This window comes from Anopheles stephensi, chromosome 3 (assembly GCF_013141755.1).
Source record: "Anopheles stephensi strain Indian chromosome 3, UCI_ANSTEP_V1.0, whole genome shotgun sequence".
NCBI lineage: Eukaryota > Metazoa > Arthropoda > Insecta > Diptera > Culicidae > Anopheles > Anopheles stephensi.
Window position 1 is genome coordinate 87,960,420 of NC_050203.1, and position 16,202 is coordinate 87,976,621.

Here is a 16,202-nt window from a genome sequence, read left to right on the forward strand (position 1 = left end):
TACGGGGGATGTGTCTATTAATACGGCAGACGAAATCGTTACTTTTTTTTTTTTTTTGGTTAAATTAGCTATCAATGGATCTTCCAGCTTGAAAAACAGAATAAGAATCCTACATGAATATTGTGCACTAAAATTTAAACAATTTTAAGGCGCCTCCATCGCAAAACAAAAGCCACCTAGAGAATTGCTCAGCATGTTGGGAAGACTATTCGGAATAAATCAATTTTATTGAACATCAGCACTCTAAATTTCGTTGTAGCAAGTCCATCTATTCACCCAATTGTTCAAAAAATAAAATAAAGCTGAAAATATAAAATCTCCCACTGTCCATGCGGAAAGCTTCCTTCGTTTTCTCTTAGAGGGCGCTGCAATGCCTTCTGGCCAGTGTGTTTGACAGCACTGTCACAACTGTCACAACACAACACATCAAAAATGCAAAAAAGAGATAAATTTTCTCCTGGTGCCCAGTGCTGCTGGTGAACATAATGAAAAAGTAAATCGTTAAGACCCCTCCCGGATGCGTTCGAACGAGGAAACGTGAACTGCGAGAACTCTATTGGTCGCGCCGTGCCATCGCGATGGAAGGCGACATGTTGGCGATATATAATTTCAACGAGAACGAGATGCCCGACGTAAGTAGGCTTACATTCCAGCACCCTGTTTCTCTTCGCACTTACCACACACATCGGTCGGTCGGACGGACGGTCGATCGATCGATTGCGTCGCTTCCTTGGCTGTGTGTTGAGGAAAGCAAGCAGCCCATCCGAGGAAACCCGTGCATGGTGTGTTTCCCACAAGCGCAAGCGAATATTGGTTCCGCTGCTGAAAAGAAGAAAAATCACAGGTGTGCCCCTGCTTTCCAAACACGTACGCAACGGAAGCCAGTGGATTATTGTTAGTTGGTGTTGAATACTGCTGCTGTCGTGTGCATAACGATGTTTTTTTTGGACAATAATTCTCTACTACCCCGTTTCCACTAGTTTGATGTAAGTGAGCCGCAATGCGAGCAGCCGCGCATATTCTTTAACCACCACCCCCCCCGACAATGCCAACGCGGGATGGATTGTCGCCCATCAAACACACACTGCCAACAGAAACAAACAAGCGCATTTGGTGGTTTGGTTAAACTAACTGGCCGTATAGCCTAAATGTATGAGCATGTAGTACCCCTCTGCACGGTAAAACGTATCAGTGGTACTCCGTGGTTCGATGCAGGATGGCCATAGAAACCTGTGCAGAACGAAGGAAGAAAGGATAACGTGCCGTGCTTGCTACGATCCGTCCAATTTCTATCTTTCCTGTCGTTTCTTTTTCTTGACAATCAGCCATCCACATGCCATCATACTGTCATCCCCTGTTCACGCTCATTTCCAAATCCCCCCCCCCCCCCCCCCCCCCCTCTCGGTAGTGTGTCATTCGAGAATAATTGTATCCTCGTACGATAGTTCCCAATTTCTTATCGTGCCAGTCCACAGTCCACAGCCAGACCGTTGCGCACTGGGCGTCCAAGATCTTCATGTAGCACCTTTCTCGCATCATTCGTAGTCACGCCACAACATACACATCCATGTTCAATGTTTTCTTTCGCAGGGGAACAATGCATTAGAATTTCCCGATCTAGATTTTGTTTATGCGGACGCGGATACTCATGCGAACGAGATTGCCGAGCTGTACAGCTACACCGAACAATCGGAATTTCAGCACAATGTTAAGGTAAGTGGAAGCTTTAGTAGTTTCCTCGCTTGCATGAAGCGCACGCTAACGAACACTCCGCTTTCCAGGCATTCGAAGACCAGATGGAACTGTACAAACTGCCACCGAGCTGGCAGAAGCTGTCCGAAAGTGAGCAGAATGGCATCATACTGAAGCTGCTCGATCAGCTCGACATGTCGAAAAAGAGCCAGCGTATGAAGGCGGCCCGCTGCATACTATACCTTGCGCAGGGTTGCTGGGTCGAGGTGCAATCCGACCAGGAGCAACAAATGTGGGCTCGCAAGAACGTAATGATGCTGTACTCGGCCGGCGTGTTTGGTGCATTTGTGGAGCTGTTGAATTTGGAGATTGAGTGAGTAGCAAGATTGAAGGTGACGAGCAAGCTGATCAACTAATACGGGCTTGATTTGCAGCAATTCATCCACTGCCAACCTAGCATTGCGCAAAATAGCAGTATCGCTAGCCGATTCAATCGATCTGCGCGTCATTCTGTCCGTGCTGTATATCATCACTGAGGTGATGCGTGCGGAGAAGGAGAGCAAAAATCAAGAATACGCTCAGCTGGTTTCAAACTTCGTGACCGAAATAAGTAAGTCCTGGTCTGGAGGCCCACAAGGCCACGCTATTCTAGGATTCGGGAGGTCTCAACTTATTCCGTGCTTTCACTTAAATCATCCCGTCATTTGCTTTGGGTTGCTATGGCAAATCTCACCGAAAAGGTCAAATTGTCACAGCAATCTACGATTAATTACGCAAGTGGGCACTTGTTGTTGGGTCCTTTGCCTGGAACTGTTCGCGAGCTACGAATGCATCTAAACGTTCCCTTTGTTTTTGCCAGCCTATCCCATCGGCGACGAGCTGCTGTCCGTAAAACTGCTCGGGATGGTCACACACTTCTGCTCCGGCATGGCGCCGCATTTTCCAATGAAAAAGGTATTACTGTTACTGTGGAAAATATCTCTCGTGTCCTTGGGAGGCATGGATACGCTAAAAAATCTCAAAGGTAAGCAGCGCGAAACATCATGCGTTCGACGCGGGTTCCCCATGCCCAATGACTAACGACTTAACCAACACTGCTTGCAGACAAGTATCGAAGTGCGGCTGGCCTTTCCCAGAATCGCGAGGACACGCTAGAGGTATCGAAGGTGATGCGAGCCAGTTCGCCACCGATCACAGCACCATCGAATGATGACAATCAGAACGCGAAGCGTAGCCGACCATCCCGAAGAGTATGTACGAACCCTAGTCAAACGCAAGAGGTAGTGAAGCTTTCTTGAGTCTCATCTTGATTTCTTTTTTCTTCCTTCCTCTTTATACTTCCCCGGAGTACATATATATATGTAAAATTCTTTTCCGTTACCTTATTTTGGTACTTTTCCGTTGCCCCCCTTTTCTCTACCACCCACCCACTACTTTCGGTACTTACTTTACTAACTTTCTCTTCTACTTACATTACTCTACCTGCCCAAAGCCGTATTTTTCTCTCTCACTCTTTCTTCTCTAATATTTTATCCGTCTCACCACACTGTCGTTTGGCAGCTATCGAAATGTCTTTGTTGAACTTTTCATCGTCGAAAGCATCTATATTTATAGCATTTTCTTTATTATTATTCTTTTCCTAACTTGCCAATGTCTTCTCTTCTCACCGTGACTGCTGTTATGTTACATTACTGCCAAACTGTTCAACTTTCTCTTCCCGATATCAATGCTGCAAGTTATATTTGCCATCCTTACCCTTTCTCCCTTTGGTTATGACTTTTGGTTCGGTTTTCGGTTATAATTTGTTCTTGTTAGCTCTATTTTCCTCTTCAGCAATACCTTTTCAACTCTACTGCGCTGTCGAAAACTGTTCTTCTCTCACTCTTCTCTCTTTCTTTCCTTTTTCCTTCTACATATTTGCTATATACTGCTAAAAAACTAAGTTTGGCCGCCATTTTTCTACTCTCTACAGCAATGAATATATAATTGATTTGTTTGACTTTTTTGCAAGATATACAAGCTTCGGAAGATCTCTCGAAAGACACTCAGTACTCTAAGTACATATCCCCCCCGTGCGATCAGTGTAACAGACTGTATAACGATCAGGCAACACTGACTGGTAATACCCGATCGATACACACACACACACGCGCTGCGTAACGCGACCGATAAGATAAAAACTTTCTTTCCTTTCTTTGCCAACTGGTTAATATGTGTGCAGAGCGCAGTGCTGGTCGAAACAGACACACCAGTGGACACTCACACTTTTTGCGCGCTGACGGCACTAATACGGCGCCATCATTATTTTGCGTTCACTACTACCCTACTTTTGTTTTATTTTATCTCGTTTTTTTTCGTTCGTTAAGTTATGTCTTTCTCTTTCCAAGAACTCAGGAGAGCTAAATGCTACCACTTCGCCGCCACTTATCGTAATCACTGTAAATCGAAATGTGTTCTACAAGAATGTAAAAAAAAACCCAAACATTCCAAGCACACGCGACACGCAACACATACGAACCATCATTCGTCACACACACACACATCATTGTTGTTCTTATTGATCGATTTCTAAAAATAACCCTGTCCCATATGCCCACCTAAAACCTGCCCCCCTCTCGTCGATCGAGAGTATCGCCATGTGTTGGTTGTCCTCGTTTTGTTAGTTCGTCCTTTGCCTTGTGTTGTGTGTAGTTGTTGTGCTGTAGCGAATATTACACCTAGCGATCGTTTGCATCAGCAGGGAGCTAGTGTTTAGTTGTGTGGCTCAGCGAACGTATGCATTAAAAATGGACTTTTCGTTCGTGATGAAGAAGAAAGTGCATTCTCTCGCTTACTCCTCCTGATTGTTCTCTTGCAACGAAGCAGGAGCTTATTACGGACTGCAAATCCTTAAGTACTTTGGCTATAGTTACTCGCAGCAAGCTAATAAGGAAGTCGGCATACACCAGCCCTGTGGAGACCAGGCCAAATCAACTGGTTACTTCCTGTTCTTGGCCTGTTGCGTCGAAGGCCTCGATATTCAAGATCGATTCATGCATCAAACTATAAATCAGATGATCGATCGCTAGCGCTAGGTCTAAAATCAGACTGTTTTTTAATGCATACGTTATCGCCTGTCTTGGGGTGAGGGTTTTAATCGGCAACTAAACCGTCCGTTCTCACTAAAACCTACGCTGCTGCCAATCGTCAATTGCCTGATTATCCTACATGTCCGTGTTTATCTGTTCTTCCCAGTTTGCCAGTAGAATCAATAGCGATAATATGCTTGTTTTGTTGGCCATATTCTCTTTCTCTCTCTCTCTCTCTCTGTTCAAATATCATGTGTAAATAGAAAATGTGTTGCAAACTTAGCTTACTTTTAGCTTCCTCTTCTTTCACACGTTTGGAATCGCTTCTTAATCAAACGTGCAGTTATGCCGTCGTGCACCGGTTGGTTGTTGTAGTTAGTCGACGCTCTGTTCATTCATTTGTCTTATCGACTCATTGTCCCGACTCATTCGGTCGATCTCGATCGTGTCACCGGATCGTCCACGGATCATTGCTTGTTGCTTTTGAGTTTGAAGCCATCACGTTTTGGTTGTTCGACCCACTCACCCACTCACCATGCTCTCTCACTCTAGAAAAGAGCGTATCTTGAGAAGGATACGCTCTCTTCCAATTTGATGTTGGCCGTTTGATTAGAAAGGCTAGCCATTGCTCGAAAACCCTTCCGACACGGTCGCATTCGTCAGTATGCCTGCGCCACTTACGCATGACTTCATCTTCATGCACTAGGCTAGCGCCAAAATCTCTGTGTTATCCCTTCATTCAGCGCTTTCCACCCCACCCCAAAAACACTCACAACCACACACACACACGCACACACACAAGCACTCACGTAAATACACGCTGCTCATGATCATCCTCTGTTTGTTGTCGCATAGAGAGCAGAACAGAGAACAAACAACATAAAAACACCATTCATTGTCACTGTGTCACCAACTTTAGCCCATGTATCTGATTGCGTTCCCATCCCCCGAACATTGCCGCTCCGGTCGATCGATCTAATCCGTTGTCCCTCTTTGCATTTCGCGGCCCGGCGTCTTGGTCCACCTCACCGTCGACAGAGCTTGATCAAGCAAAGCTCGCTGGATGAGCAGGAGCAGCTGGGGCTGGAGATGGAGACGGCGGCGACGGAGAGCGAGGAAGACATCTCCGTCTATTTTCGCCAGTACGAGGACCCAATAAACGGTGGTGCCAATCCGGCGGCCGCACCAGGCGAGGAAGGTGGCGCCGCACCGCAGCCCGCAACGGCGGGCGAAGCCGGCGAGGCGAAGGAAGGCGACGACGGCGGCGAATGTTCACCGCCACCGGCCGAACCCGTGGAAGAGCCACCGCCAGAGATTACTAACCGCCTGCCCTGGGCTCCGAAGATCCGGCGCAAGGATATTGACATATTTCTCAACAACTCGCGCAGCAAGTTTATCGGGTACACGCTGAAGGACGACCACGAAACGATTGCCGGGCTTCCGCAACCGATACAGGAAGGGTTCAAAACGTTGAAAAAGGTACGGGTGGTTCCTTCGCGTGCCTTCCCCCCTCCTTGCATTACTGTATCGCTATCGGTTTTCTCTCTCTTTGCTTGCTTGCTTGCAGCACATGTACGTGAGTCTGGCGGACGTGCAGATACGCCGCGAGGAGGAAATTAATCGCAATCCGCTTTCGACGTCGGAGGGCGAAATTCCGCTCACTCCGACCGAAATACTGTACCAGGCGCTGCTGCCCAACCTGTCCCAGTACATGATATCGCTGCTAAAGATCCTGCTGGCGGCCGCACCGACCTCGAAAGCCAAAACCGAAAGCATCAACATCATGGCCGACGTGCTGCCGGAAGATATGCCGTGAGTGGTTCTCTGTACGCTTTGCACGCTTTCCACCCTTCCACCCTAACCGCTTTCCACCTTTCCACCGGCACATTCACAGCATGACGGTGCTGCAGTCCTCGAAGCTGGGGATCGACGTGAGCCGGCACAAGGAGATCACCGTGAAGGCCGTGTCCGCCATCCTGCTGCTCTACCTGAAGCACTTCAAGATCAACCACATCTACCAGTTCGAGTTCATCTCGCAGCATCTGGTGTTTGCCAACTGCATCCCGCTGGTGCTGAAGTTCTTCAACCAGGACATTATGGGGTACGTGGGCGCGAACAACGGCATCCCCATCATCGACTTCCCGTCGTGCGTGATCGGCGAGCAGCCCGAGCTGACGTCCGAATCGATGCTGGTCGGCGACTCGGCCACCTACTCGTGGCGCAACGTCTTTTCCTGCATCAACCTGCTGCGCATACTCAACAAGCTGACCAAGTGGAAGCACTCGCGCATCATGATGCTGGTCGTGTTCAAGTCGGCGCCGATACTGAAGCGCACGCTCAAGGTGCGCCACGCGCTGATGCAGCTGTACGTGCTGAAGCTGCTCAAAATGCAAACCAAGTACCTGGGCCGTCAGTGGCGCAAGTCGAACATGAAGACGATCAGCGCGATCTACGCGAAGGTGCGCCACCGGCTGAACGACGACTGGGCGTTCGGGAACGATCTGGATGCGCGCCCGTGGGACTTCCAGGCGGACGAGTGTGCGCTGAAGAGCGGGGTGGACCGGTTCAACAACCGGCGGTACTTGCAGGTAAACAATGGCATCCTGGCCGGCATCGAGGGGCTCGACTACGACGATCCGATCGAAGGCATCGGCGGCATCGGCGGTGGCCTCGGCGTGACGGCCATCGTCGGCGGTGCTGGCGGTGGCGATGGGTTGAATGGTGGGGGTGGTGGTGGTGGTGGGGCCGGTGGATCGCTCGGCGGATGTGTCAATGGGGGTGCTGGCGGTGCTGGCATGGCGTCGGGGCTAGGAGCATCGGAGCGCGGGAACGCCTGCTACGGAGGGCTGGCGCGCAAACCGGAAGAGATCGAGCTGAGCGAAGAGTTCAAGCAGAACTACGAGCTCTGGCTGCAGCAAGAGGTCTACAACAACAACATCGACTGGGACGCATTGCTCGCCGTGGACGACTTTTCCTAGAGTGTATCTCGTGTGTGTGTGTGTGAGTGGCCGCTCCCTCGTTGGTACGCGTAATACGAATAAAGCTATGTAAGTGTTAGTGCACAAGAACGAGACAACACATTTAACTGTACAGAATGTATCATGTTTCTCTTTATTGACTCTTTATCAACTTCGAATGGCGGTAGTGTTCCACATCCGCTTCACCGCATTGTTTATAGCACTTCCGCTTCTGCAGCGTGTTTGATTTAGTTTCTGGGTTTGCTCAGTTTCTCCGGGTGGCTGGGTTTTTTTTTTTTGTTGGAATTTACTTTGCTGTGTGTGAGTGTGAATGTGTGTGTGTGAACGTCCCACGGGCGTCTCTCTCCTGCTCTCATGTAAAAACGGCGTACGGCCACCAAATGGATGAAAAGCAGCTAGAGACAGCGCTACCCTTGCAATGGCTCCCTCTCTCTCTCTTTCTTTCTCTCTGGCTGCTGAGTTTAATGAAGGAAAAAAATTGGGCTGTTTTGTTTGTGGTATCCTCGTATGTTTATGTCCGTGTGTGAGTGTTTTGCTATTTACTACTACTAGCACCTGCTGGAGCCCCGTGTGTACTGTTTGTGTGCCGATAGAAGAATGCTTGTGTATTGCAAACGAGCGCTCACTAAGCAGGCGATCGATTGCATTCTATTGCCACCATTCGAAACGGCTGTTTAACGGAAAGAGCTCGCGCGGGCCGCTTACAACCACACACGGGGAAATGGGGGACAGCCCAATCTGCCCGGCCACGTGACAAAACCTAAATCTAGCAGTAAGCCTACTTATACGTGCAGCGATAACCTACCAGGTTATATGAGCGCCACAGAGGAAAGAAGGGAAGAGAAGAGCTAATGGGGGGAAGGTAAAGGATACTGAATGAGTGTCCGGATGCTCTAACAATCTCAATCACAATCTCCTACAGAAAATGGTTCGAAATGGTGTGTCACAGGTAAACGAACTGCGCGGCATTTTTCCATACATTTTCCTTTTGCTTTCCCCTGTTTTTCTTTGTTTAACATACACTTTTTGTTCTGCTGTTGGTTGCACTTTTCCTGCTTACCTAATATATTCCTCTCGCAGCATGCACAGCTCATCGCAGCAAACGCACGCACACATACAGACACACCGAAACAAAACACAAAACATAAAGCTTCTCGAATTTGTTTAAAAACGATTTATCCAGTCAGATGAGCTGTTCACGAATCGACACAAGGTTGGTTGAACTTATTTAAGCTAATATTCGCGTATCGTTTCGCAATCTTCCACCATCGAACAGCACGATGTGTAGCTGTTTCTTGTTTGGCTGTCCTCCTTCCGCGGCTGTGCTTTTCAATCGTGCTTGGAGAGAAGCATTAGGGCAGAAGGTGACCAAAGAAGGTGGTGGGTGAAAAAACACATCTAAAATAGCTGGATCACAAATGCAAACATCGGTTTTACGCGCATACATCGTTAACAAACAGTAGCCTGTCTTTAAGCACGAAACGCGAACCCGGGTCCAGGAGCCGATCGAACGAAGGAAATTGGAGGGCACAAAATAGGGGTGGTGTATTATTTTCGGGGGGAGCGTGATGTTTTTTCACTTTGTTTTCTTTTCTTGTTTGTCAATTGTGGAAATAATTGTTGGTTCTTCCTGGGGTGTAAGTGTGGTTTAACCAATTTGTTTATCTCTCGTTAGGGTTAGGTAGGATAGGCGACCGCTTTGCGTTGAGAGCCATAAGATGATCGTTTGTAGCTGTGGTGTTTTTTTTCTTTTCTTTTGGGGGAGGGGCGGCTCGTTGCTAGTAGTATAGAGTGAATATTAATATTACTAGTTTATATTATCATTTCACCGCGTAGTAGACTCAAATAAAATAGATCTGCTTTCTACAATTCCCAATTAAACTAAACCCGACGGGCTTGCAGAACTAACCCATTGCGTTCCGCGCGCGCTGGTTTTCCGCGCACAATCAATTCTACTCCTTGCTCGGCGCTTGCATAATTTATCATCCACAATTTAACCTGTTCGTGCTACGACTGCCTTTCCTCCGCCTACTCAATGTAAGTTTTGTTCGTTTTTGCAGATGATTTTATGTTTCTTTTTTTGTCCCTTTTGTTTTCTACAATTTTGTTCTTTTTTTCTTCTTTGTTTTGTTTGTGTTTGCTGTTCTTCTTGCTGTGTGTGTGTGTGTGTGTTTCTTCCTTTAAATATAATGCTTTACTGTTTGCTGGTAGTATGCCATAACTAGTTTGGAATCGGTCTTACTTCCTATCAATTTACTCATCATCCTTATCATACCGGCGGCGGCGGCGGCCAGCATTATTATCTTCTCCACCGGCTTCTTCTTCTGCTTCAACAATACGATAATTACCATTATACAATTTTTCATGCAGCAGTTTTCACACGCATTCAACAGTCCATTTGCTAAAAGTAGAGGTAAAGGATGTGCTAGGTTTAAGCTAGGCCGATCCGAGAGCTCGCCGAGAACACTTACCTGCTGAATAACATCACTTGCTCACAGCACAGCAACCACTGTTCTGCCTATTGGTTTCGTTTTGCGTTGGTCTAATGTTTTGCTGCGGTCCAGCACCCTCGTTCTTGGGTAACTTTTTAGCTGCGATAGAGAGAAAGAAAGCTTGCATTAGAAAGATGTTCGTCGGAATTGCAGGTTATCGCTGCCATTTCCAAATAGGATTAAATCAAACCTATTGGTGATGCAGTTATCACGTCAACTCGGAAACGAACTGCCTCCTCCTCCCATCAGATTCTCTTTGTATGACGCCAATTGTTGTGACAAACAAATTAAGCGAAACCTTAGTAGCGAAACCTAGACCTAGACCTAGAATAATCGATCAACCCTTTTTTTTTGCACACGGAGTGCGCACGCAGCAGTTAAGCTATTTTTACGCTTTCTTGCACACTATCATCAACAACAATTGTTTATGGAATCCTATCTGCCACCGGTATGCTAGGATATAGCTGGCAGACACACAGAAAGAAGCTCAGCTCGGAAAGACGAAATTGCATCCTAGCAACCGAGACACTAGAGCAGCAGAGATTGCTGTGATAGGTGGTGTCCTTAACAAATTTAATATGTGATCAAATGAATCATCCTCTACGTATATCTTCACAACTGGACCGCTTTCATCTAAACAAAAAACACGACGGCAAATCATTCGCACTCACCTATTGCAAGGAATATATCATTCACGTTGACGGCCGTCTTGGCGGATGTTTCCATAAATAGTAGTCCATTGTCGTCCGCGTATTGCTTGGCTTCCTCATAGTCTACGACACGGCTGTTGGCCAGATCGGCCTTGTTACCGGCTAATGCAATCACAATGTTTGGCGATGCCTTTCCAGATGCAGAAAAGAAAGAAAACAGAACAAACGTGGCAATTCGTTGGCGAAGATGAAACACGCGCACACAACCACGACGCAGGTTATCATCATGCTCTCCTCCTCGCTCTTACCTGTCTTTGAAGCTCCTTGACCCACGTTTTGGCCCTCGCAAAGCTATCACTGTTTTGAATATCGTACACCACGATCGCGGCCTGTGCACCTCGGTAGTACATGGGCGCCAAACTGTGGTACCTGTGCAACGATTACACCACACACACACACAAAAACAATCAGCAAAACATGAACGAGATTATGGTAGAGTGGGGGGAAGGGGGTGGAAAGGCAATGCTTACCGTTCCTGGCCAGCAGTATCCCATATCTCGAACTTCACTGTCGTATCATCGATGCACAGGGTTTGTGTTAGGAAAGCGGCACCGATCGTGCTTTCCTGGTACTCGTGGAACTGGCCCTTAACGAAGCGTAACACCAGCGATGACTTTCCGACCGCCGATTCGCCCAGCAGCACGAGCTTGAACTGACAGATTTTGTTCTGTGTGGCACCGTTTGGGCGTTGCGCTGCGCCACCGGCTCGCGGACTGGATGCCATCGATTCGACCTTAGACCGAGTGCTGCTAGTACCGACGACGAGAAAACTCCACAACCTACTTTCACTTCAGCAGGAAATGTCCTGTACACTTTGTTCGCCTGTCACCGAAGCTTCCCTCACACACTTCGTACACACTGGAGAGGGGGACCGATAACCGGGAAACCGATAGTCGCCGATAGTGTGTGTGATTGTTAATCGTCCTGCAGTAGGATAGCGTTTATCCTACGTTCTTGCTGCAAAGAAAATATAGCGGAAACGAAATTAGTGCACATTGCTCGACCGGCAGGACGCGTTTCCACCACAACAAAGCAGGCGTATGCATGTGTGGATGAGAGGGATAGTGCGTTTTACGCATTTTCACCACACACTCTCCGCACAGCACCAACACCGGCGACGAAGGTGCGGATTGTTGTAATCGGTGACTCATATCTCGAAGCACACCAACAAATTAGTGAATCACTCAGTAAGTTTGAATATTCTTGCGTTTTGATGCGCACATTGGAACCAAGTGAACGAGTGCCAAGGTGCAGGCCACAAAGGCATATTCCGTATGCCGTTTTTATGTTGGAAGACGACCACGGATGGTACAAAACACAAAAGCACACGTTGTTTAATTATGATCACCATAGAGAAAGAAAATCAACCAGAGCGAACAAGGAACGCTTGGAGCGAGAAAGAGAGAGAGAGAGAGAGAGAGAGAGAGAGAGAGAGGGAAAATGAGAAATTAAAAGACAAAGTTTTGATTGCCTGCAAACTGAATGCTAATTTAATTTTAATACACTTAGGTTCATACGCAACATGACCAAATTCCAAACGCACAACACATCGAATAACCACCAACCAACCAAACTTGGGCGCACCGCTTCTTTTGCACAACAACCATGCTGCTGCAACACACGACGATCACGGCCAGCTTTGTCGACCCTTGGAAGAGGTTGTTAAGAGACTGATATGTAACACGGCCACTGATAAACGCCGCGTTGTATAACTGTGTGATGGTGAGCGAGCGCTCGCGTGTAGTCGTCGCGGTTCGCAGCACACTAGGATTGGCATTAAAATAATATACGGCAGAACCGTCAATGCTATACGAGAACCTTCAACTACGCATACGCTAATGTGCTCGGCCGACTGGACGAAGGATCTTCATTAGCCGTGATGCATCCAGCGCCAGTGCAAATCGCGCGATACACTTAAACCGCGACCGACGTGCGTCGGAAACAAAGAACAGTCCAGAGTTCACCTACACAGAGAGAGAGAGCGAGCGCGCGAGACATGCAGCCACTGACGCATACACGGAGCTCCCAATGTTTACAGTCAATATTTACGTTTACAACACTTACTCCCACCACCCAGTCGCGTTAAAGTGAAAAGATCGTGTCATTGCGAAAGAAATATTTCTTCGGCGGCGTAGTTGGAAAAGCGCTCAGGAGGACGAAATGTTTATAAATTGTAAATGAAAGAAAAACAAGCTCCGAGGAAGCTGCCACCAAAAACCGGAAGCTGCTCTGAACGCCCACTCAGCACCATCTATCGAATTCAGGGAACATTTGGGATTTTTCTTATCGGGCACTGGAATTGAACCGTCTGCGGGTTGCGTTTCCCGTCCTGTAGTATGCCTTCTCTAACAGCTCACCACAGGAATGTTCTAAAGGGGCGTTAAAGTAGGCTGCCGTTGTTGCTGGCCTAGGCGAATTACGACTTCACTTTCATACACGCACACACACACACACACAAGCACGAACACATTTCAGGTGACATTTTGGAACGACACGATGATGTACAACGATGATTTGCGGAACACTTTACAGCAAAGTGAAGCGTCATCTTCATCACATGATGGGACGGTACCGTGTACAATCTACCGCAGAGCGAACGGAGATATGGGTAGCACGCGGCTAACACACAACTAAAAGCAATTATCGCCTTTTGTATGCACAGAAAGAAAGCCACGGAACGTCACAATTGCACCACGGAGTTTCGAGTTGCCGGATGAAATCGATCGTAAAATACACCTGCTACCGTGCGCGTTGATTATTTCACCATTCGCAAATGATTGCACCAGCTGACCGACGGTACTTGGTTCAAGGCTACGACGACGGAACGCTGGTGAAACTCCCGGATCTGGCAGGTCGATTCTACTGTCGACAGAGCACTGTTTAGGTATACAAACGAAGCCGAAGGGCACGATCGCGAACTATCTTGCGACGGACGACGGAATAGTGAGACACTGCACCCTGTATCGTGTACACGCATATGCAGGCCCATCCAATACCAGCACAATCAGACCAAACACACTGGCTCAAAACGGTAATTTAATAAAGAGACCGCGACATGGCCGTCATCGTGTTCTGCATTCATTCATGGTTCCCTTCGTTCTCGATTCTTTCTTGTTGCTTCTTCCTTTTGTGTTTTGTTCTTGCTTTTGTGCCTTACTCACACGTCCGCTGGTTGGGTTTCTGTGCAATTAAATAGAGCCTGTTGTTCCGTCGTTCGCTCGCCGTCGATTCACAATACCACTGGCCGCTCATTGACGGTCAGCTTGCTGTGCTTAGCTGCATATTCTGCGTTTCCAGTTCGTGTCACACACACACACACACACACACAACGACCAAGTTGTACAAAAACATGATCACAAATAAGCGGATTTTAAAGAGTCGTGGCGGAATGATTTCCTTCCTGGTCGTAAACTCAGTTGCTATTGCGTTTCAGCTGTCTTCTTCCAATACAGCGACACCTTGTTTTTTTCTCCTGTGCTCTGCTGAAGCTTCTTATCAATTTTGATTGCACCTGCTGAATTGTTTGTTGGTGTGAAAATGGGCATTTGCTGTGGTGTAGTGATCATTCCCATCCTGGATGCATTCGAGCAACTGTTTTGGTGCAAATGCACTCGTTTTTCGGGGCTGCTCCGGACAGCCAGCTGGGGAGCAACAACATACGGCCATAGTTAACTGCTCTGCATACTACAGTATCGATCGCAGCCGTAATCAAGTAAGCTGGCTTCGTTACTATAGGTGATACATGAGTTTCGAGATTACTAGTGTTGGCGCAGTGTTAGTACACACTTGTTTCCAACAGCCAGCCATTCCATTTGGATCTGCCCCTCTGATGACAGGTTTCTCACTCTCTCTCTCTCTCCCTCTCTCTATCTCTTTCTATTTCTATTTCTCTCATTCGCCTGGCTCTCGACCAATCTCAGCCACTTCTGCTCTCAATTACTACCAGATTTTGTCACCATGACCGTGTGTGAGGTTTACGCTGTTGCTGTTTACGACACACATCGCCATCGTCATCTGTCCCTGCATTTCTCCACTTCTTTGTCCAGGCGATAATTGCGATGCCCTACAACAGCCCAACAACGGTGGGTGGGATGGGAGGGATTGGAAGAACAGAGGGTGTCAATGACGCGGAACCTGGATGTTTCCGTTCTGTCAGGAAAACCCCGTTAGCCCTCTTTTGTTCTCCTACTCTCATACGCATGCAAATACTTTCTCATTCCCTCTCTCGCACGCACACACACACACACTGTACTGTTGTACTCTTTCGCTCTCACGCTCTCTATCTCTCTCTTTCAACACTGTTTATCCCAAGCAGGATTTTTTTGCCAATCCAGCCGAGATAGAAACTGCCGCACCCCTACACTACACAAAAACGGGTCCATTTCTTCGCAACACTGGATGTGCTTTGTTCCTGTCCACGGATTGAAGCCCAAACCCCCCCCCCTCCCCTTCCCACTTGTTTCCTTCTAGCGCCATATTCCCAACAGCACCTTCGTCAGCACAGACGATCATCGATCGAGCTCTCTATTCGAGGTTTACGCACTGGGAAACTTGATGCTTATGATAAATCTTCGCACTGGTACGCACGAGCCTCTACATTCGATTGATAAAATTCCGACGTGTGTGTGTGCTGTGAAGTCGAGCGACTGATGCGACGACGACGACATACGCCAATTATCTCTAGGTCGGGCGAGGATGAGTAACACACTTCCAGAAGAGACGCACGGACACGTAAGCACACGTACAGCGCAGCACAAACTACGACAAACAATCCATTTAACTTCCCCCGTGTGGCCCCGTCGCTCGGACACTATGCAAAACACACATTCCAATAAGATTCACACCCGAACGCCCAATCCCACACCATTAGCGCGTGCTTCGACCAGCAATACAGTATGCTGTGAAACGCAACAACTTCCAAATCAGCCACACGCACCTTTTTCTTTTCGTCACGATGGTTGAATTGTAGCAAAAATTGGTAATGAAAAAATTGGATCTTGCGAAGAAAATTATGACGACTGAATTCTCTCACGCACTCACACACACGCCGAGCGGACCCAGTCGAGCAGCTGCCCGAACGTTAAGGCGAACTTACACGAGCCCGCACATTCGATGCACAAACACTGTGCAGGGAACAATTGTAGTCGATTCCCAATCATTGGGCTTCATTTTACGTTTGATGCTTAAATAACAACGAGATAAGTAAAATTTAGCTTGTTTCAAAGTCTTTCTCTACGAAAGTTCATAAATATATCGTATAAC

The 16,202-nt window shown here is 47.6% G+C and overlaps 2 protein-coding genes across 29 annotated transcripts; one reads left to right on the plus strand and one right to left on the minus strand.

Moving 5' to 3' along the window:
- Positions 1–398: 398 nt before the first annotated feature.
- Positions 399–7,850, plus strand: LOC118514093 (striatin-interacting protein 1 homolog). Of its 4 annotated transcripts, none has more exons than XM_036060626.1 (10): positions 399–632; positions 981–986; positions 1,591–1,713; positions 1,782–2,065; positions 2,127–2,302; positions 2,552–2,716; positions 2,797–2,972; positions 5,799–6,239; positions 6,328–6,572; positions 6,655–7,850. In XM_036060626.1, the coding sequence occupies exons 1-10, from the start codon at positions 579–581 to the stop codon at positions 7,736–7,738; spliced, it is 2,754 nt and encodes a 917-aa protein (XP_035916519.1). In that variant the 5' UTR covers positions 399–578; the 3' UTR covers positions 7,739–7,850. The 4 variants fall into 4 exon arrangements, with proteins under 4 accessions (XP_035916519.1, XP_035916521.1, XP_035916520.1 ...); XM_036060628.1 differs by having other exon boundaries at positions 2,797–2,942; positions 6,655–7,845; XM_036060627.1 differs by lacking the exon at positions 981–986.
- LOC118514099 (ras-related protein Rab-5B) lies at positions 7,849–16,032 on the minus strand. Of its 25 annotated transcripts, none has more exons than XM_036060639.1 (6): positions 15,877–16,032; positions 11,411–11,897; positions 11,189–11,309; positions 10,902–11,070; positions 10,210–10,329; positions 7,849–10,139 (listed from the first exon to the last, which is right to left on the minus strand). In XM_036060639.1, the coding sequence occupies exons 2-5, from the start codon at positions 11,662–11,664 to the stop codon at positions 10,223–10,225; spliced, it is 651 nt and encodes a 216-aa protein (XP_035916532.1). In that variant the 5' UTR covers positions 11,665–11,897; positions 15,877–16,032; the 3' UTR covers positions 7,849–10,139; positions 10,210–10,222. The 25 variants fall into 25 exon arrangements, with proteins under 25 accessions (XP_035916532.1, XP_035916533.1, XP_035916538.1 ...); XM_036060640.1 differs by having other exon boundaries at positions 15,431–15,985; XM_036060645.1 differs by lacking the exon at positions 15,877–16,032 and adding an exon at positions 15,610–15,837.
- Positions 16,033–16,202: the final 170 nt, after the last annotated feature.